The 23,683-nt window shown below is 36.5% G+C and overlaps 1 protein-coding gene and 1 long non-coding RNA gene across 8 annotated transcripts in view; one reads left to right on the plus strand and one right to left on the minus strand.

Moving 5' to 3' along the window:
* Positions 1-22,873, minus strand: part of DPP8 (dipeptidyl peptidase 8) — a 61,589-nt gene extending 38,716 nt beyond the window's left edge. For 3 of the 7 annotated variants that reach the window (XM_082446026.1, XM_082446027.1, XM_082446028.1), the window contains exons 1-3: positions 20,797-22,873; positions 18,276-18,545; positions 13,516-13,628 (exon numbers count right to left, since the gene is read on the minus strand). In XM_082446026.1, the coding sequence (XP_082302152.1) occupies positions 13,516-13,628; positions 18,276-18,545; positions 20,797-20,833 (420 nt within the window). In that variant the 5' untranslated portion in view covers positions 20,834-22,873. The remainder of the gene's footprint in view (positions 1-13,515; positions 13,629-18,275; positions 18,546-20,796) is intronic. The other 4 variants (XM_082446022.1, XM_082446024.1, XM_082446023.1 and 1 more) reach the window with 4 other exon arrangements.
* LOC309654381 overlaps positions 1-23,683 on the plus strand; it is a 198,033-nt gene that overhangs the window by 4,503 nt on the left and 169,847 nt on the right. The window lies entirely within an intron of this gene.

A 23,683-nucleotide genomic window follows, 5' to 3' on the forward strand; every position in this document is an offset into this window, starting at 1 on the left:
TATAAGTGCCTATATTAAAAAAGAGATCTCAAATCAATAACCTTCCACCTTAAGGGAGTACCCTGGCGGTCCAGTGGTTAGGGCTCTGTGCTTCCACTGCTAGGGGCCCAGATTCTATCCCTAGTCAGGGAACTAAGATCCCGCAAGCCACGTGGCATAAAAAACAAACAAACAAAACCTTCCACCTTAAGATACTGGAATAAAAGAGCAAACTAAATCCAAAGCAAGCAGAAGTAAGGAAATATACACATCAAATTGGAAATAAACAATAGAGAACAGAAAAATAATACAGCTTAACAAAACCAAAAATTGGTTCTTTAAAAAGATCAACAAATTTGGGCTTCCCTGGTGGCACAGAGGTTGAGAATCTGCCTGCTAATGAAGGGGACACGGGTTCAAGCCCTGGTCTGGGAAGATCCCACATGCCGCGGAGCAACTAGGCCTGTGAGCCACAACTACTAAGCCTGCGCATCTGAAGCCTGTGCTCCACAACAAGAGAGGCCGCAACAGTTAGAGGCCCGCGCACCATGATGAAGAGTGGCCCCCGCTTGCTGCAACTAGAGAAAGCCCTCGCACAGAAACGAAGACCCAACACAGCCAAAAATAAATTAATTAATTAATTAATTAAAAAAAAAAAAAGATCAACAAATTTGACAGATTTAGCTAGAATGACCAAAAATACAAAAAGAGAGAAGACTCAATTTACTAAAATCAAGAATGAAAGAGAGTTGCTACTAACGATCTTATGGGGTTAAAAAGGATTATAAGGGAATAGTATGAATAAGTGAATAGCAACAAATTAGACAATGTAGATGAAATGGTTAAATTCCCAGAAACACACAAACCACCAAAACTGACTCAAGAAGAAACAGAAAATCTGAATTGACCTATAATGAATAAAGAGATTTGAGTTAGTAATCGAAAAGCTTCCCACAAAGAAGTCCAGGACTAGATGGCTTTACTGATGAGTTCTACTAAATGTTTAAAGAAGAATTAAGACCCATCCTTCTCAAACTCTTCTTAAAAAAAAAGAAAAAGAACAGGAGCAAACACTTTCTAACATTTGATGAGGTCAGCATCACCCTGATACCAAAACCAGACAAAGACATAACAAGGAAATAAAACTACAGACCAATATCTCTTATGACTATAGACACAAAAATCCTCAATAAAATACTGACAAACTTCCAATAAAGATGTAAAAAAAAATAAAAAAATAAAAAAAATAAAAAAAAAATATATATATATATAAATATAATTGGACAGTTAAATATGGTGCCCATATCTAACCTAAACAGAAGAGCATTCTAGAGCTGTATGTTTAGGAAAATTTAAATTTGACAAATAAAATCAGCATTGTTGCAGAACTGCAATATTTGCTCAAACCATGGGGAAAAAAAATTCACTCTGACAATTTTTCTTTGATAATTGAAATATTTACTCAATTTTTAACATATTTACTGGAATAATTAGGTTTAATCATCATCATCAAACAAAAAATACTGACAAACTGAATACAGAAGCGTATTAAAGGATTATATGTGACCAAGTGGGATTTATCCCAGGAATGCAAATTTGGTTCAACACATAAAAACCAACCAATGTAATACACCATATTAATATAATAATGGAAAAATGTGATCTTCTTAATAGACCCAGAAAAGTCATTTGACAAAAACCAACACCCTTTCATGATAAAAGCACTCAACAAACAAGAAATAATGGGGAACTATCTGATTCTGATAAAGGGCATCAATGAAAAACCCACAGCTAATATAATTCTTAATTGTGAAAACCTGAAAGTTTTCCCATCAAGATCAGGGGGAAAAAAGGATGTCTGCTCTCCACTACTATTCAACATTGTACTAGCGGTTCTAGCCAGGGCAATTAGGTAAGGAAAGAAATGAAAGCTTCTGGGTTGGAAAGGAAGAAGGAAAACCATCTCTATTCACAGATGACACGTGATATATAGAAAACCCTAAAAAATCTACAAAAAATAATTAGAACTAATAAATGTGTTCAGCAAAGTTGCAGGATACAAGATTGATATACGAATATCAACTGCAATATCAACTAGCAGTTGGAAAATGAAATTAAGAAAACAACTCCATTCAAAACTTCATCAAAAAGAATAAGTACTTAGAAATAAATTTAACCAAAGAAGTGCAAGACTTGTATACAGAACACTGTAAAATACTATTTAAAGAAATTTTAAAAAATCTAAATAAATGGAAAGACATCCCATGTCCACAGACTGAAGATGATAAAGATGGCAGTAGACCCCAAATTAATCTAGAGATTCATTAGAATGCCTATCAAAGTTCCAACTGCCTTCTTTCCAGATATGGATAAGCTGATGCTAATAATATTCATATGGAATTTCAAGATAATCTTGAAAAAAACCCTCACATTTTCCAATTTCAAAAGTTAGTACAATGTAGCCACATTAATCAAGAGAGCATGATACTGGCATATGAATAGATAAATAGGCCAGTGGAATACAATTGAGAGTCCAGGAATAGATCCATACATTTATGGTCAACTGATTTTCAACAAAGGTGCTAAGACCACTCCAAAGGGAAAGAATAGCCTTTCAACAAATGGTGCTAGGACAACTGGATTCCACATGTAAAAGAATTAATTTGGCCTCCTATCTCACACTATACACAAAAATTAACTCAAAATAGATCAAAGATCTAAATGTAAGGGCTAAAACTATAAAAGTCTTATATAATAAAACATAGATGGAAATCTGTGTTTAAGCAAGTTCCTTAAGTATGACACCAAAAGCACAAGCAATCAATGAAAAAATAGATCGACTGGACTTCATCAAAATATAAAAACTTTGTGCGGCAAAGGACTTGTATTAGTTTCCTAGGGCTGTTGTTAACAAATTACTACAAACTTGGTGGCTGAAAACAAAAGACATTTATTCTCTCACAGTTTTGAAGGCAGAAGCCCAAAATTAAGGTGTCAGCAGGGCCAGACTTCCTCCAAAGGCTCTAGGGGAGAATACTTCCTTGCCTCTTCCAGCTTCTGGTGGCTCCAGGGATTCCTTGGCTTATGGCACTATAACTCTAATCTCTGCCTACTCTTCACATGGCTTTTCACCTCCTGTCTCAAATCTCCCTTTCCTTTCTCTTATAAGAACATCAATGATTGTATTTAGGGCCCACCCTAAATCCAGAATTATTTCATCTTGAGATACTTAATTACATCTGCAAAGACCCTATTTCTAAACAAGATCACATTCACAGACACCTTTAGGACTTGGACATATCCTTTTGGTGGTCCCTATTCAAACAACAGGACATTATCAAGAAAGTAAACAACAAAAACTGCAAACAACCTGATTAACAAAGTGGGCAAAAGACTTGATTAGACATTTCTCCAAAGAAGATATACAAATGGCCAATAAGTACATGAAAAGATGCTCAATATCACTAATCATTAAGGAAAAGCAAATCGAACCACAATGAGATACTACCTCATACTCATTAGGATGGCTCCTATCAAAAAGCCAGAAAATAGTAAGTGTTGGCAAGGATGTGGAGAAATTGGAACTCTTGCGCACTGCTAGTGCGAATGTAAAATGGTGCATGGAAAATAGTATGGCAGTTCCTCAAAAATATAAAAATGTAATTATCATATGATCCAGCAATTCCACCTGAGTATATACCTAAAAGAATCGAAAGCAGGGACATGAAAAGATATTTGTATACCCATGTTCATAGGAGCATTATTTATAATAGCCAAAAGGTAGAAGCAATTCAAGTGTCTATTAATGGATGAATAAACAAACAAGATGTGGTATATACATACAATAGAATATTATTTAGCATTCTGACATATGCTACAACATAGATAAACCTTAAGGACATTATGCTAAGTGAAATAAGCCAGTCACAAAAGGACAAATACTGTATGATTCTACTTCTATGAGGCACCTGGAGTAGTCATACTCATAGGAACAGAAAGTAGAATGGTGGTTGCCAGGGGCTTGGCAGAGAGGTAATGGGAAGTTATTGTTTAATGAGTACAGTATTACAGTCAGTTTTGCAAGACAAAAAAGAGTTCTGTGGATGGATGGTGGTGATGCTTGCGACAATGTGAATGTACTTAATGCCACTGATGTACCAATGTACACTCAAAAATGGTTAAGATGATATATTTTATATTATGTGTATTATGTCCACAATTTTTTTAAATGAAGGTATAAGAACTTCAGAGTAAGGTAAATGAAGAATAGAAAAAAGGGGAAGTCACAAAAATGTCTTATCTCGATACAGGAGAGATCAAAATGTGTTTAAATGTATAGATTTAAATTAATGACTATAGTATTAAATACTTGCTAAAGGTAATTATGGCTGATTTTCTACTAATAAATTAATGATTACTGCAATTAAAGAAAAAGATAAAAAGACAACCCACAGAATGGGAGAAAAGAAAAGTCCAGTATCAAGAATACATAAAGAACTCTTACAATTCAACATTAAAAAGACCCAATTTAAAATGGCAAAGGACTTGCACAGACCTTTTTTTTTTTTTTTAAGGCCTTGTCATGCAGCTTGCCGAACCTTAGTTCCCCGACCAGGGATCAAACCCGGGCTCCCTGCAGTGGAAGTGCAGAGTCCTAACCACTGGATCACCAGGGAATTCCCCAGACATTTCTTTTCTTTTTTTTAAAATTAACTAATTAATTCTATTTATTTATTTTTGGCTGCTTTGGGTCTTTGTTGCTGCATGCGGGCTTCCTTCTAGTTGCAGCAAGCTGGGGCTACCCTTCGTTGCGGTGCTCGGGCTTCTCACTGTTGTGGCTTCTCTTGTTGTGGAGCATGGGCTCTAGGTGTGCGGGCTTCAGTAGTTGTGGCACGTGGGCTCAGTAGTTGTGGCTTGCGGGTTCTACAGCGCAGGCTCAGTTGTTGCAGCGCACGGGCTTAGCTGCTCCACGGCATGTGGGATCTTCCCGGACCAGGGCTCGAACCCGTGTCCCCTGCACTGGCAGGTGGATTCTTAACCACTACGCCACCAGGGAAGCCCTCCCCAGACATTTCTTTAAAGAAGGTACACAAATGGCCCATAAACACATGAAAAAATGGTCAGCATTACTGGTCATTAGGGAAATGTGAATTAAATAACAATGAGATATCACTTCACATCCACTAGGATGGCTATAATCAAAATGATGGACAACAACAAGTGTTGGTGAGGATGTAGGAAATTAGAACCCTTATACATAGCTGGTGGGAATGTAAAATGATGCAGCTGCTGTGGAAAGCAATTTAGTAGTTCCTTAAAAATGTAAACAAAGAGTTACCACATAACCCAGTAATTCCACTCCTAGATATATACCCAAGAGAACTGAAAACAAATCTACACAAAATCTTACATTTGAATGTTAAAAGCAGCCTTATTCATATAAGCCCCAAAGCTGAAACAATCCAACTTTATCCATAAACTGATGGATAAATAAGATGTAGTCTAGCCATACAATGGAATATTATTCAGTTATAAAAATAAACGAAACACTATTATCTGCTATAGTGTGAATGAATCCAGAAAATACTAAGAGAAAGAAACCAGTCATGAAGGCCCACATATTATACAATTTCATTTATATGAAATGTTCAGAATAGGCAAACCTATAGAGACTCAAAGTAGATTAGTGGTTGCCTTGGCCTGGGGGTAGAGAGGGTGAAAGGATGGGGAATGACTGCTAATGGGTTTCTTTTGCAGATGACAAAAAGTTCTAAAATTAGATGGTGATGATGGTGACACAACCCTCTGAATACACTTAAAAACCATTGAATTGTATACTCTGAATGAGTGAATTGTATGGTATTTGAATTATATCTCAACAAAGCCAGTAAAAAAAATTTTTTTAATGGAAAAGCTTATTCTATGCTAACAGTAATCAAAAGGAAGCTAGAGGGACTATATTAACATCAAAGTAAACTTCAGAGTAAAGAATATTGCTAGAAATAAAGAAGGTCATTTCAAACCAAGAAAGCAGTAGATTTACGAATAGGATATAACAATCCTATCCACTTACACACCTAATAACATAGCTTCAAAATATATACTAAAGGAAAAACTAATAGAACTGCAACGAGAAACAGTCAAATCTACAATTATGGTTGGAGATTTCAACATTCTCTCTCAATAACTGATAGAACAAATAGAAAATCAGTAAAGACATAGAAGACTTTAACAATACAATAAACCAATTTGATCTAATGGTCATTTATAGACCCAACAAAAACAGAACATATATTCCTTTCAAGTGAACACAGAATACGTACAAGGATGGACCACATTCAGGGCCATAAAACAAGACTTAAAAAATTGAAAAGATTTAAGTCATACAAAGTATGTTCTTGGATCACAGTGGAATTAAATTAGAAATCAAATTCCTGAAAAATATGCTAATATTTGGAAACTATATAGTACACTTCTAAATAACTTATGGGTTAAAGGGAAATAGGAAGTGTTTTGAACTAAATGAAAATGGAAACACAACATATCAAAACGTATGTGCTACAGCTAATGTGGTACTTAAAGGGAAATTTATAACATTAAGTTCCTATATAAGAAAAGAAGAAAGGTCTCAGACTAGTGACCTCAGCTACCACATTATGAAACTAGAAAAAGGAGAACAAACAAAATCCAAAGTAAGCAGAAGGAAAGAATTAATAAAGTTTAGAGCATAAAATGATGAAATAGAAAAAAACAAAACGACAGAAAAATAAATGAAACCAAACTGATAAACCCTTAGCCAGACTGATCAGAAAAAAAAAAGGCTGGGAGTGGAGAAGACACAAATTACACAAAATATCAGGAATAAGAGAGGGACATCACCAAAGATTCTTACAGACACTGAAAAGATTAGGGAATATTATGAAACTTATGCCAATAAATTTGATTACTTAGATGAAATGGAAACATTTCTTAATAGACACAAACAACCAAAGTTTTCTCAAAAAGAAATACATAATATGAATAGCACTGCATCTAAGGAAGAAATTGAATTTGTAGTTAAAAACCTTTCCACAAAGAAAATTACAGGTCCAGATGGCTTCACTGGTGAATTCTACCAAACAAATTCTAGAAAATTAAAAAAGAGGAAATAACTCCCAACTTATTCTGTGGCTAGCATAACACTATTTCCAAAATCAGACAAATTACAAGAAAAGAACACTACAGACCAATATTCCTCATGAACATAGATATAAAAAAACTAAACAAAATATTAGCAGATTGAATCCAACAATATTTAAAAGGATAATAAATTAGAACCAAGTGGGCTTTATCCCAGGAATGCAAGATTGGTTTAACACTCAACAATCAAGTGATGTTTTGTTTTACCATATTAACAAATTAAAAAAGAAAAACCCTTTTCACAGCAGCACTATTTACAATAGCCAAGACATAGAAGCAACCTAAATGTCCATTAACAGATGAATGGATAAAGAAGATGTGATATACATACATCACAGAATGGAATACCACTCAGCCATAAAAAAAGAATGAAATAATGCCACTTGCAGCAACATGAATGGACTGAGAGATGATCACACTAGTGAAGTACAGAGAAAGACAAATATCATATGATATCACTTATACATGGAATATAAAAAAAATGATACAAATGAGCTTATTTACAGAACAGAAAGAGACTCACAGACATAGAAAACAAACTTATGGTTACCAAAGGGGAAAGGTGGGGGAGGGATAAATTAGGAGTTTGGGATTAGCAGATACAAACTACTATATATAAAATAGATAAACAACAAGGTCCTGCTGTATAGCACAGGGAACTATATTCAGTATCCTGTAACAAACTCTAAAGGAAAAGAATCTAAAAAAGAATATATATATACATATATATATATTTATATATATCACTCTGCTGTACACCAGAAACTAACACAACATTGTAAATCAACTACAATTAAAAAAAAAAAAAAAGTGAGAAAGCACTTAGAAAGTTAAAGAAAAATACTAGCAATGATCAACCAGAAATTGAAATTAGAAAACAAAGCCATTTACAATAGAATAAAGAAATATGAAATACTACAGATAAATCTTATGAAGGACTGTGCAAGACTGGTACATTGGTTGCCTGTACCACTCAATGGGTGGGTAGGGGAGAATACAAACCAGTACAAGGAAACTTTTGAGGGTAATGACTGAGGTAAGGGTTTCACAGGTACATCATATGTACCTCCAAATCCATCAAATTGTACACTTTAATATTTGCAACTTTTTATATGCCAATTATACCTCAGTAAAGCTTTAAAACATGAAACCATATAAGAAACCATATAAAGCACTGGATGAAAACATGGGTAAATTATTTTATAACTTGGGTGTAGAAAATCTGTCCTATGACAGAAGACACAAATTCTTGAAGCAATACCAAAAAGATGGATAAATTTTATTACACAAAAATCTTCCACATGGCGTGTGTACACACACGCACACACCATAAAGAAAGTAAAAACACAAATTACAACTTCAGGAAAATATCTGAAACTATATCACAGACAAAGGGTTAATATCTCCAGTATATAAAAGGCTCCTAAAAATGAAGAAAAAGACCAATCACTCCACAGAAAAATGGGTTAGAGATAAAAGATGATCAACTTTGCCTATAAAAGAAAAGCAAATTAAACTACACTGGGATACCATTTCTATCTATCAGATTGGCAAAAAATCCAAATGTTTGACCACATACTGTGTTGGAGAGTCTCTGGGAAAACTGGCACACTTATACCTTACTGATGGAAATTCAAAATGGCACAGCTCCTATGGAAGAAAATTTGATAATATCTAGCAAAATTACAAAACCATATACATTTTGGTCCAGTGATTTCAGTTCTAAGAATCTAGCTTAAAGATACACTGGCAAACATGTAAAAAGCCCAAGCCATTTTACTGCACTACTATCTGTAATACAAAGATTGAAAATATCTAAAATGTCCATCAAGAGGGAACTGGTTAACATGGTTTGTCTGTACAACACAACACAGATGTAAAAAGAAATAAAGATTATGTATACAGTTGTCCCTCAGAATCTGTGGGGGATTGGTTCTAGGACACCCCCCACCCCCACGGATACCAAAATCTGTGGATGCTCAAGTCCCTCAGACTATAAAATGGTTTAGTACAGCTGGCCCTCTGCATCCAAGGATGCTGAACCTGTGAATATGGAGGACTGACTATATATTCTTACTGAGTGAGTTGAAGGATACATTGTTATTTGAAAATTGCAAGGTGGAGAAAATGTATACTGTATGTTACTATTTATCTAATGGGGGATAGGAATATCTATGTAGTCGCTTATATTTTAAAAAAAAGAAGGATAAGCCATTTAAAAACACAAAGATTATCTAGAAGGAGAGGGGGAGAAATAGGGTAGAGGAGACAGAGAGCTTCTCTGAATACTTCTGGTTTTGTAGATCTGACTTTGGAACCATATAACTATTTTCTACCAAAATTAAATTAAAAACAAAGGAATTCCTAATACTTGAAAACAAAATGAAGCAAATGAATCTAATTGTATAGAACTGATAGCATGACCACACAAAGAAGACCAATTCCAAGTTACTGTTAAGTAATCAGCACTGATTCATTTGTTATTTTAAAACTGTTTTGGGTATAGTATGGAGTAAAGCAAATGAGTAATTATACTGTTGTTTAAAACAGGACCTTTGGCACCAGAGAAAGACAATTCATATGTAGGATAAATGAGGTTAAAGAAAAATCCTGTAGTGCAATATCTTAACTGGATATATCAGTCTGACCTTATATCTTATCTGAACTGATATGACTTCATGGTGATCTGTACATTTCAAACACACACACACACACACACACACACACACACACACACACCCCCAAACACACACACACACACACAAAGTATGTATTCCCTAGTTTGCCCAATAAAAAGACCTAGAAACAATTAACAACACAATAATAATAAGCATCTCTAAGAGACCCAGATCATGGTCTCTTAACATCACTTTCCCCTAAAGGAACTAGAGAGAAATGGCTGATTCTAAGCATGGGATAAGCAATGTGAAAGATGATCATGACACATCTTCACAGCAGAAAGCAAGAGCACTATCAACTATTACCAGGGTCATGTCAAAAGGATTTGACATGTCAAGTTGAAAAGGATTCCAACAGCCAAAAATAAGACATTTGTACAATAAGAATAATAACTGTTAATGCATCAAAAGATACCAAACAGGCTTACACTGTAAGTTTATAAAGATACAAAACAAAATACCCTCCAAAACCCCTAACTGATCACGTATATGACTGTAGAACATAGATTATTTGAAAAATGGGAAATAAAGGAAAAGAAACATCCTGCCTTTCTATTGTGATCTAGAACTCAGAATAACTGAATAGTTGTTGCATAGCAGTTTTCTCTTTATAGAAGTTTTTCAGTTAATAAATGAAGAAGGAATGATAAAATTTCACTGTTTTATAATGGATCTAGGTAATGATCAAAGGGTGCTATCATCACAAGAAGATAAATAAGGCTCTATATGACTTTTGATGGAGGCATACAACATTGTCTATGAAATATTATTTTTTTAATTGTGGTAAAATATATATAACATAAAACTTACTATCTTAACAATTTTTAAGTGTACCATTCATTACTGTTAACTATACTCACACTGCTGTGCAACCCATCTCCAGAACTCTGCCATTTTGCAAAACTGAAACTCTATACCCATTAAACTCATTAAACAGCAACTCCTCATTTTTCCTTCCCCTAGCCTCTGGCAACCACCATTCTAGTAGTCTATTTGACTACTTTAGGCACCCCATATAAGTGGAATCAGACAGTATTTGTCCTTTTGTGACTGGCTTATTTTACTTATCATGATATCCTCATGGTTCAACAATGCTGCAACACGTGTCATAATTTCCTTCTTTTTTAAGGCCATATAATATTCCATCACGTGTATTGGGTTGGCCAAAAAGTTAGTTCAGATTTTTCCATGAGATGTTATGGAGGGACTTCCCTGGTGGCACAGTGGTTAAGCATCCACCTGCCACTGCAGGGGACATGGGTTCGAGCCCTGGTCTGGGACGGTCCCACATGCCACGGAGCAACTAAGCCCATGAGCCACAACTACCAAGCCTGCGCTCTAGAGCCCACAAGCCACAACTACTGAGCCCACGTGCCACAACTCCTGAAGCCCACACACCTAGAGCCCATGCTCCGCAACAAGAGAAGCCACCGCAATGAGAAGCCCACGCACCGCAACGAAGAGTAGCCCCCGTTCACTGCAACTAGAGAAAGCCTGCGCACAGCAATGAAGACCCAACACAGCCAAAAATAAATAAATAATAAATAAATAAATAAATTTATTTAAAAAAAGATGTTCTGGAAAAACCTGAACGAACTTTTTGGCCAACCCAACATATGCCACATTTTGTTTATTTATTCATCTGTCCATGGACACTTGGGTTACTTCCACCTTTTGCCTATTGTGAATAATGCTGCTATGGATATGGGTGTAGAATTATTTGTTCAAGACCCTGCTTTCAGTTCTTTTGATCTGTAAGTATTATTGGGGGAGAAAAAAAGAGGAAACCTGGGTCTGATGAAGCTTCGAGATCTGACTACCTATTTATATTTACAGAGAATACAGGAGACTGAAGAACATATCAAATAACACCACAGGAATACAATCAGCAAAACAGACCCTCTTTCTTCAACAGATAAACTGCAGTGGGGGAAAAAAGGATGGAAAGGAAAGCAATAGATTAAAAGTAAGAGAAACTTAAGAAACCTATCAATCAATTGTAATATATGAACCTTACTTAGATTCTGATTTAACAAATCAAGCGTAAAAAAAGAGAAATTTAAAAATCAGGGAAATTTGAATATTTTATATGAAGAAACGATCAATGATTTTTTAAGATGTGATGATGTCTAAAAAGAATCTATATACTTTAGAGATACATACTGACTTATGTAGGAGTGAAATGACATATTTGGGAACTCTTTAAAAATAATCCGAGATGTGGGACTTCACCGGTGGTGCAGTGGATAAGACTCTGCGCTCCTAATGCAGGGGGCCCGGGTTCAATCCTTGGCCAGGGAACTAGATCCCACATGCATGCCACAACTAAGAGTTCTCATGCCACAACTAAGGAGCCAGCAAGCCACAATTAAGGAGTCCTGGAGCCACAACTAAGGAGCCAACCGGCCACAACTAAGGAGTCCATGTGCTGCAACTAAGGAGCTGGCGAGCTGCAACTAAGACCTGGCACAACGAAATAAATAAATAAATAAGAATGCCAACTCTCTCTAAAAAAAAATAATAATAATCTGAGAAGTAGGGGTAGGGATTGTGAGGGAGGACTGGTAAGGCTACAGTGAAACACAGATGGCAAAGATCTGATAATTGTCAAAACTAGTTTGCATAGGATTATACTTTTGTATGGTTTGAAATTTTCCGTAATAAAGCTTTAAAAAAAAAAAAACAACTCTGACTCACTAATTTGCAATGTTTTCCATGAGAAAACCACCATTATTTCAGTTCAACACACTGTTCTTAGAATAAGGAATTTTTTTGTTTTAAAGAAAAGTCACAACCAATGTAAGAAACAACATCCCTGATAAATAGTTGCAGTCAAAATGATTAGTTGTCATGGAAGTTTTTTTTTTTTTTTTTTTTTACTTCCTAAGAGAGATATCACATTTTAGTTCATTTAGTCCAAATATTCTACTCAATATTCAATGTAAAAATAATAAATGAGAACTAAAAAGGCAAACAATCACACCCAAACTATCATCTTGTTCTTAGGATGTTTTGAACCATTTACATATTGTCTAAAGACAAAATATTGAAGGAAAAAAAAAACAAAAAACCTAACCTTTGATTTTACATAAATTGAATTATGCTATTTAGAAACAAAAACTGAACTTAGTACCTTTATTTAACCCTTACATTAGTATTGTTACTAAATATTAGAACTACAAATTCAATTTACAGATTTGAATAAAAAGCTTTCTGGAAATATACATTACTTCTTTTATGTGAATAACTCTCCCACCAAAATGTGAGAACTACATAACTAGCAAGTTTGTAGAAGGGAAAGATGGTTAAACAGGGAGAAAGGTAGTCCAAAAAAAAATCTGGGGACTTCCCTGGCGGTCCAGTGGTTAAGACTCCGCCCTTCCACTGCAGTGGACACAGGTTGATCCCTGGTCAGGGAACTAAGATCCCACATGCCGTGCCGTACTGGGCGGCCAAAAAAAAAAAAAAATCTGAATTGTGTTATCTACTATCCCTAGTTTCAGATATTGAGAATTAAATGAAATTTCAGGGTCAGACATGCAAAAACATAAAAATGTTTTAATTCCTCTTGATTCATATCTACTTCAAATATAAAACCCCAACTGAATTTCTGTCCCTAAGCAAACGCAGTATCTAAAAACATACACAAAACCATAGGAATAACAATGTTAAACCCTACCTGAAAAAGATCCAAAAGAGGCTTCCAAGAGAGCATTAAGACTGCTGCTCTGTTGATGGTTTTGGGAATTTCAGAATAAAACAGTGTATTTTCTCTGTTCTCACCAGACATAGCTACAAAAGAAAACAATCATTTTTTGTTATTTTAAAAAATAGCAATCTACCACTATTGTAGTAGTAAGTATATAATGCCTTCTATATACACTGCAAAATTTTGTACTCTATGAGACCTATAATGAATGTTAACAAGCAGGAGATGCACATGCCATATGCCACAGTAATTTTCTTCAATAAAACCCAGGCTCCCAGAAAAATCCTCAGGTTTCCTTTTGATATTCAAATTTTAGTCCCTCTCAAAACAAACATAAAAGTGTATAAGATGATGTAAGGATAAGTGTTACTTTTAGTTTAGTTTTTTTTTTTTAAATTGTTAGTGTCTTACAAGTTGGCAATAGACTCATTAGATTACAAACGGGGGTACTTTGTGACAACTTCAGACTACAAAGCTTCTTCTTTTTATGAATCATTTAAAGTATTTACTTAGAAATATACATAGGTCTAACAATTTGAGTTCTTCACTATAAATGTTCTGCCACTATAATCACTAATAAGTTTCAAATGAAAGTACATTCATATTAAAACAACACAGAATCCGATATCTGATTTGTTAAAAGTCTCTTTATCCTTTATTCGAGAATTGTGAAAGAAAGAGGTCTACACTAAGTAGAAGATAGGTCTATTCTGTGAAATCATACAATAACTGAATGGGAAGATCACAGCAGTGTAGAATAAACTACATACCAAAGAGAAGTAACAGAAATACAACATGGTTATGAAGAGGTGAACCAAAGAAAACTCAAAGTAAAACAAAGTCCTTCTACTCTAAAAGGTGCTAGAAAGGTATCACTTCCAAAAAAGCTAGGGGAGAGTGAAGGAAAGAGAAAATAAATCACACAGGAAGAACAAAAACTCCCTCTCTAGTGGAACAAATCCTCAGCCTTGTGTTTCTGATAATGGCAGAGAAGGCAGTCTGTGGAAGGGCATGGTAACTTCCATGCTAACCCTTGCAAAGGTGGGGGATGACTCCCCAAATACCCACAGATTCCTTTATCCCTTTATTATGCTAAACTTTTCTTAAACCTTTCTTAGTTTGTGTTGCCTTTTGGAGTAAAAAGTCAGGTATCAGCTGATATTTACTTCAGCACTTAGTTTTGTCTTAGATCTATTTTGTACATTCCAGAGTTACTTTCTTACATAATTCTTAAGACTGTAGTCACTTATCCATACCATTCATAATCTTACAAAATATGATCATATCCTCCTTAAGCCTTTTCCTTCTAAGAGCTTTCAACCTGCAAATATGAAAAAGCTGGTTCTCATCTACCCTCAAATGAGAGCCATCCACAATCACTTCAAATGCCCCTCTTGAAACTGCTCCTTGTTCCATAATGCCTTCCTTGGCTTCAACCTTGACCAATAAAAATTTCCAACGCATTCTATGTACACACACACCAGTTCTGTATAAACACAAAATGACCTTTTCCCATTGTTTCTTTCCTGTTGACACACTATTTATTGGTGTACGATATATATTAAAATTTCTGAAACAACAGACTTACATGGAAAAATATTAATATTCAGATGGATATAAAAGACTTGAGCAAATGAAATGGCATACAACTTTCTTGAAATGCTCAATATTGTATAAAGATTGTCAATTTTCCTAACTTCATCTATAAATATAATGTAATCCTAAAACAGCATAAATAGGATTGGGAGAAAGGAGCTCTAATCTCATTTTAAGTTCTCACAGAAAAACAAGCAAACAAAAATAATCAAGAAAACTATGAAAAAGAGTGATGAAGGGTGACTAGTACTATAAAATAGTAAAACATCTAAAGTTACGATAAAAATAATAATAGTAACAGCAGCATAACATTGGCACTTGATTTGACAGACAGATCAGTGGAACAAAATGAAGTCCAAAGTAAATAAAGATTTCAAAAAATATAATTTGGAGCTGAGAAAGCCTTTCTAGATGTGATGCAAAACTACATAAAAAGTAAAAATTTAACTACCAAAAAAAAAAAAATCACAGATTTCTACAGAAGGGCAAAAGGCACTAAAGTCAAAAGACATTAAATCTCAGGGAAAAATACTACAATGGGTTAATTCCCTTCTTGTACAAAAAAGTGCTTTATGTCAACAAGAAAAGCACCCACAACCCAATAAAAAATAGACAATGATTACAAACACATCAGTCACAGAAAAAGAAATACAAACGCCTTGTAAATATGGGAAAGGATGCTCAACCTCACTCATAAGAAAATTAAAACTACAATGAAATATGGGGATATAATGTACAGCAATACTATATTGCATATTTGAAAGTTGCTAAGAGAATAAATCTTAAACGTTCTCATCACAAGAAAATTTTTTATTAACTATATGTATGGTGACAGATGTTAACTAGACTTACTGTAGTGATCACTTCACAATGTATATAAATATCACATCATTATGTTGTACACATGAAACTAATATGTCAGTTAAAAAAACAATAATAATTTTTAAAAAAATTACAGTGAGGAACTGCTGTTCACCAATCAGACTGGGAAAGATAAAAATAAGTTTTATTACTCACTATTGGTACAGGTGTAGAGAAATACATACTCTGAGACAATGCTGGCAGGGATGTAAACTCTATAACCTCAATGGAGGGGCAATTTGGCAATATCAATAAAAATTCAGAATCTGTACACCTTTTGTCCCAATAATTCCACTCTTTGGAATTAGTCCTATTAAGTAAATTCACACATGTACAAAAATGATCTAATACAGTGATATCTGCTCCCTCATTTTTTGTTAATACCAAAATAGAAAAACCTAAATGCCCATTATTAGAGGGCTGGTTAAGTAAAAGATGGCACAGTTATATAATGGAATACTCTGGAGTTGCTTAAAAAAAATGAATCTATAATTACTAATGCGGACTCATGCAGAGAATATCTCTTTAAAAAAAAAAAATGTCAAACAGCTTTGGAGGAGGGGAGAAAGCCTATTTTTAAAAACCTAATAAACAAAGGCACATTAGCAGGTCGTCCCTCAGACACGTCTCTGGCTATTCAGCCCTTCCTTTCCCACCCAACCCCTAGCTGTGGGAGTGGGACTCAACTCAGGCCTCAGTTCCTCCAGTGTTCCCGTCTCTCACATCCTTTCTTCCTTATTTTAACAACCGTTCATTCCCTTCAGTCTCTGGGTTAGGAAAATAAAATAGCGTGACTACACGAAGGAAACTCCAAAATTTATGGGCTTGTGATTCCATTTCAACTATTGTACTGGGAGTGAAATCCCTTTCTTTAAGCAGTTTTAATGGTTAATTCATAAACATTTTTGTGAGACATTTGTTTATAGTTAAGAATTATGGATGGTATGGCTATAATTTTTAACTATTATACTAAATATAAGGGTTCCCCCCCTAACCGTGCCCAAACTCTCTTCCAACCAAGCTGCCTGATTTAGCAAGTATGGATGGGCTTTTCTTATATTGCTTCTCCAATCTGAGGAAAGTCTGACTTTCTGCCTCCGAAAAAAAACATAGCATAAGTTTCTTGAGAAAGATGTATATATATTTCCTACTCAGATGACTTACCTAAATATTTTAGCATCATCTCTCAATAAATGTGTTCAATGAGTGACAATTAACGAATAGGCCTTTGGGACTTAAGCTAATACAAATAATAATTACCAGTTGGTGAATGCTAGGCAGCATACTATAATTTACAACTATTATTTCCAATCCTAAAAAATAATACTGTAATGAAGACAGCTGCTTGGGGGATGGGAATGGGGTCTACAAATTTTTTTTCTTTCCCTTTTTAGTTTCCTTCCTCAAACTAGCCATAGCCAAACAATAAAACTTGGTTTGGCTGTACAAGAACAGTATTGTGTTTCTTAATATTTATTTAAGTTGGAAATGTTTTCATGTAAAATGTTTAATACTTAAGACAATCCTATGAGATAGACATTAACCCTCATTTGATAGATGAGGAAATTGAGATCCACAGGGTAAACAAGTCAGCAAAGAGCTGATACCAGAGCCTAGGCTTCTGATTCCAAGACTAGCTTTTTATCCACTGCCCTGTGTCTATATACGTGCTAGGTTAGTCATTTCTTTCAGTACTAAGCTGTGCCTAAGTGTGATAGTTGTTCAGGATTTACTACCTATTCCTTTTACCACAACATCTTAGTAAAGGATTTAAGGTGCATAAACAAACAAAGAAACAAAAATGTCAATCAGTGGTATGGTGCATTTAATGAAGACAGACCTTAAACCTGGAGTGAATGGGCTCAGGAAGAAGAGACCAAAACCTGCCTTGGTTTTAAAAAATGAAAGCAGTAGCTGTTGAGAGTGGGAACAAACTACTGGTTTTATTATCTGTGTTCCTAATCTGACCATTCCTAAGGAAAGGCATTTTGAACTAGCTTTAGGAAGAAGTAATATCTAGCATCTTTACTTTGAAAGTAAGATCATGATCAATTCATGATTTGTTATGTGCAAATAAAAATCAAGTTAATGGGACAAAACAAAATGAAAACAGCACCAAAACTGAAGTTCTTCTAATTATTTTTTTTTCCTTTGGTGGAACCATCACTGATTCATTCACTTATTTATTCACCAAAATTTGAGTGCCAATTGCCTCTAGCCTCTGTTTGAATTAAGAAAGGATTTCCTTTCAGAAACTATGACTTCATACTCACCAAGGTAATAGATCCTGTCCGAATGAGGCCCATCTGGATCATTCCTCTTCACAAACATAAAATCATGTGGTGCCTTAGCCATCATGTAGCCATGATATTTTCTGGTATCAGCAAGCAGCTTTTTAAGCTGACTCCAGGAATATCGCTCAACATAAAACGGCTCCAATTTAGGCCGATCCTGTGATTCAATATTCTCCTCACACTCTGCAGTTTCAAAGATCTCAACACCAAGCTGTTCTGTTTCCATCGCTGCTGCCATGTTGCATTTTCCTAGAAAAATAAGGCACATGAAGTTCACAGGTCTGCCTTCTCTTATATTAATCAGAATGACAGTCTGATAGGGCCCCCCAACCCCCCCAAAAAAGGGGAAAAAATGCTTTTCAGTACAGTTGCAATTAAACTTAGTAAGAAAAGCAATAGCTCCCCCTTTTCTTTAAAAATGAGATTAAAAAAAAAATTGAGGTCATGTCTATTACACAGTTGACTATAAATCTCTTGGGGAACTTTTATAAAAGGCTCTCCTTAGGTATCTCTTGCCAAAACTCCTTTTTCTTTCCCACACTGGAAGGAAACGGGCCATATGCCAGTTGGCTACTATGCTCCTTCAAAGAGCATGTCAATAGTGAAGCTAAATGTGCCAAGGGAGTTAAGTGTTTTTGCACTTTAAAAAAGTAACTCATTTGATAAATGGGGACTTCTTCAGAGAACAGAAATAATCACAACCAATTAGAACAGTTATAAAATTGTGGCAAAAAATGTACTTCTAATAACCTTTCCAGGGCACTTACCCAAGATAATATAAATACTGTTTCCTTTTAAATGAGACTCCAAACAACAAAAGACCTAACTGGCTGGTACATTTTTTCTTTGTCTTTTGCTCTTGCCTAAACATCACTATCTGATGATCCCCTGCGTAACTCTATACTATAAGGAATTTATGTGACTATTACTACAGATTATAAAACTTTTACTCTTATGATTAAATGAGGAGAAAAAAGTGGCTTTAGTTGTAGTTTATGCACAAAACATTTAATGTTTGTAATATCAATATTTTGATAAAAGTCCAAACCCAATTTACCACTTCAACCCCAAAGCAGTATTAAGATTTCATCTACTAATGATGTTTCTTTCATTTTACAAATCCAGAAGAGGATGATTTTTTCCTTTATCTATTTCAATATTTAAATGTAACAGGTGCAAAGTATCAGAGAAAATAACAAGAAGTGTTATTATAAGCCACTGTATGATATTCTGACATGCATTATTCATAACGCTACAAAAAAGGAGCAACATAAACAACAATTCTGGGGCAACCTGCTCTTTTTGAACTAATAAATGTCCGAAACATGTGGACTTAGGAGATAAACTAGATTACATTTGTGTAACCAATTCACATAATTATTAACTACTTCTACAACAAAAATCAATACATGGCTGTATATTTAACATGATGTCTTTTTTAAACCTTAATTTCACAGGTTAACAGGAGTCCGTGGTAGAAACTACCAACCACAGAGAAAAAGTCATTAGCCGGTATGGGTTGTGAATTAGTCCATCAGGTGTGCTGGTGTGCTATACGGCATTCGAAAGGAACAGAACTGTGAGGCCACGGCCACAATACTGTGTCTTTTTTCAGGCTACAGTGAACTACACTACCGTTTTCAATATAACAGTAGCAAGAGCAGCCAGAAAATCTACTGGAGAGTTCTATAGGTATACAACTTGTAATATTATTACAACTGGGCATTTACCTCCAATGATTGAAATCCAAACAGCTCAACAGAGGAAAAGTCATTTAGCTCAACTGGTATTCAGCATATTGATATTAAGTAGCAGTACATGACAGTAGTGGTTGTTTGCCCATCTAAAAGCTGGTGGAGGTCTGTTTTCTATCAAATGTGTCAATGGATCTAGTTTGATTCCTAACAGAGTAAGGGATAGGTGAGACAAGGAGATATACAAACTGGGCTCATTCTTCTCAACTCCCCTTGTGTTAAACTTGGAACTTCAGCTCCAAACCACTGCTTGAAACAACAGAGCTTGGGGATGGAACAGGGAAGCTCAGACAGACTTCCCAAGCTTACTGCCCAGCTTCCTGAGTCATTATTTTGACATGTCTCTTACATAAAAGTTGCCATTACCTTGCACTTAAGCAAAACTATCTGGTATTCCTAAATTGTACTAGGTCCCTGGACTCACTATTTCTCTCTCTACACACACACACACACACACTTTATAGTTCAAATGACACTATTCTGTATTTTATGGTCAATGTATATCCTGCATTTCCTAGGCTAGACCTGATATTACATAATTTTAGTAATTTACACAAATGTGTAACTGACTGATTTAATTTCCAGATTTCCATAACACCTTACATACAAATACATTCTCGAAATATGTGACCCGAGTTTTCTAATTGCAAAAATTAGAAAATAGGTCAGTACATGTTCTTAGCACAGTGCATGTTATTTCACTGCCCCACCTACCTCTTCACTTAAGGCCCTTCGCTGGTGCCTACCTGATTGTATTTTCATCTGTTCAGATCTCTTCCACATTCAAAGAGATCTTTTTGAAGTGACTCAACTTCAAGCATGGATCCCTCTGCTCATCCTGCTCTCTTCTCACAGGAGTCTTTCCTTTTCTCACCATCCAATCCTGCTCACCAGGATAATGAAATAAGATATAAAGCTGTTGATCATTATTAAAACGGATCGTATGTGCCCAAAAAGATTAAACCTAAAGTCTCAAATAGTACTTGAAACTGATGCATATGCTTTTTGATATAATATACAATGCCTGAATTACTTTGTATCTGCATTTTAATTATGAAAATTATAAACTTATTTTATTTCAGAAATGTATAGCCCGATTTACTCCAAAGAATATCCAAACGGTAGTGTAAATCCTGACATCCGGATACACATTAAAAGATAAATTATGGAAGAACATTTAAAAGTATAAAAGGCATACAGATGTGAGGTTACTCAGTGCCTACTGCAAATCTTCAAAAATGATAGATGATTAATAATAAAATTTATTTCTATGTGCCTGGTCCTGTTCTTCTGCCTTTTACATAATAACCAATTTGTATTATTTTACAGAATACATATTTAGCTGACTGGAGACAGAATAGACTCAATAGAATAACCACTAAGAATGACAGAGCAGGTCATTTTTGCGGAGAGAACTAACTTCCAGTTAACATCAAGATTTTCACAAGATAAAGAATGTACTACCCATTTTCAGTGCATTCCATTTTGGCTTATTTCCTTTCCACGTATACTCTGAAAATAACTGAACTAGGTAACTTCTCTAGAAACGGAAGTGTTAAGTTTGTTGAAATTCTGGCTTAGTAAAAGAAGAAAAGCAGGGTCTGTGATTATACCTGTCACTTTGTTATCGGTTTTAATTCTGGGCTCTCGGAACCCAGATAGGTGATGGAGAGAGATGTGGCTCAGTGGCAAATGGAGGGAAAAAAGTGAAGTTGTGCTAACACAGCAACAACGGACTACGATGTCAAGACACCTTCCCATTCACTAAGCCCCTCATTCAGAGAAGAGCATGTAGGGTTAGAAAATAGCCTCAGGATTCTTGAATTTGGACCCACTCAAATGTCATTCCTTAATTTTTAATCCAGGCGCCAGTCTGTCCACTTAAACACCCCAAGCCTCGTTGAAGCCTGGCTATTTCACTCTTCAGCTAGTTGAGAGGTTCATTATCACAGAGTGGGCAAAGATCTTGAAAGCTAGAATGCGGAAGAAGAGGAGAGGTGTAGCAGAGGATATTAAGAAGGGGGACTGGGGGGATGCCAAGTCTTAGAAGAAAAGTGTGTGAGGGGAGAGGTTTGAAAAAAAAAAAAAAAGGAAAGGAAAGCACCTATCCTGTGCCAGGTAGATGAAATAGAATGAGAAGGGGCCAGTAAACAAGGAAGGAATCGACCCAGAGTGGGGCAGTAGAAAGAACACCAGCTGGGAAACCAGAAAATCTCAGTCCGAATCCGATCTGCCACAGTCGGACTTTAAGCAAATCCCTTCGCCTCTGTGGGCTTCCGTTTCTCATCTGTAAGCCCGGACAATACCCGGCTCCCAACCCCAGCAAGGCTCAATTAAGATAACGGACATGGAAGTCCGGAGGCCAGCACCCAGCGCTCAGGGGGCGCCCAGTGAACGCTGGCTGACTCGGAATCTGAAAGCCTGGGCTTCCTCTTCCGGCAAGTGGGGCCCCGCCACCGGCTGTGGCCCGCGCAGGGCGGCGCGCCGGGTAAACCGCAGAGCGGGCTAACCGGGAGAATGCGCCGGGCGGTTCCTCCGTGAGGAGGAGAGGCCCGAGTGGGCTGGGGCGCAGGCCTAGCGGGCGAAGGGGAAGGAGAGGGGGCGGATACTGCACCTTCCCCCCCCGGCCCCGCCCGGACCGTCCTGACGCGCGCTAAAGACCGGGCCTGCGCCGCTTCATGCCGCGCGGCCTCCACTCCCGACCCAGGGGCACCGGCCTCCTTGGCTACGGCGCCGGCGGTAACCGAAGCGGTGAACGCGGCACTTAAAGGCGGCGGCGGCGGTGGCTCCAGCACTTCCGGTTTCTTGCGCTCTGCCCTCCAACGGGGGAAGGCGCAACGGGGCCAAGAAGAGCGCAGCTCTCTGCTCGGCGGGGTTCCCTTACGACAGTGCCGTCTAGTGGCCGGAGGAGCGAACGAGGCGCGGGAAGGAAACTGGGCGGGGGTCGGGGACAGAGAAGAAATCCAGAAAGGGGCAGTAACTTGCTGGAAATCACAGGACGAACTGTGGCACGTCCGTAGTCATCTATTTTTTTCCTTCGACAAATATATATTGAGTGCCTCCTATGTGCCAGGCAGAGCTGTAGACGCTGAGGATTAGAACATGGAGCAAGCCAGGCAAAAATCCCTGCCCCTTCATGGGGATGACATGGAGAGGGAAGGACCAGGACCTTGGGGATTTTCTGGGTGTCTTATTGTTATGGTGGAAAGAAACCTGAACTTGGAGTCAGAAAGCTTGGCTCTAGTACTAATTAATGACTTTCATCAGGTCAGTCTCTTTGAGCCATGGTTTCTTTATCTGTGAAACAGATGTACTAACGTCACTTAATTGCACTTAAGGAAAACCACGTGTGTCATACAAACACATAAAGATGAAGAAACTGGGGCCCAGGGTAGGGAAGTGAGTGTCTTGCTATTATCAGAACCAGAGGCAGGTCTCTTGACCCACAAGTTATTTCCTGTTCTACACCATACATTGGCTGAGAGAAAGAGAAAAGGGGAGCCTCGGGAGATGACTGGGAAAGTGGAAGGTATAGAACAAAACAGTGGACAAGCTGGGCCTTCCCTATTTTCTATTATTACAAGGAACCATTTGTCAGAGGTGTGTGTCATTAGGCTTTATTGTAATAAGAGA

Source organism: Balaenoptera physalus (assembly GCF_965194825.1).
Source record: "Balaenoptera physalus genome assembly, chromosome: 2".
Lineage (NCBI taxonomy): Eukaryota > Metazoa > Chordata > Mammalia > Artiodactyla > Balaenopteridae > Balaenoptera > Balaenoptera physalus.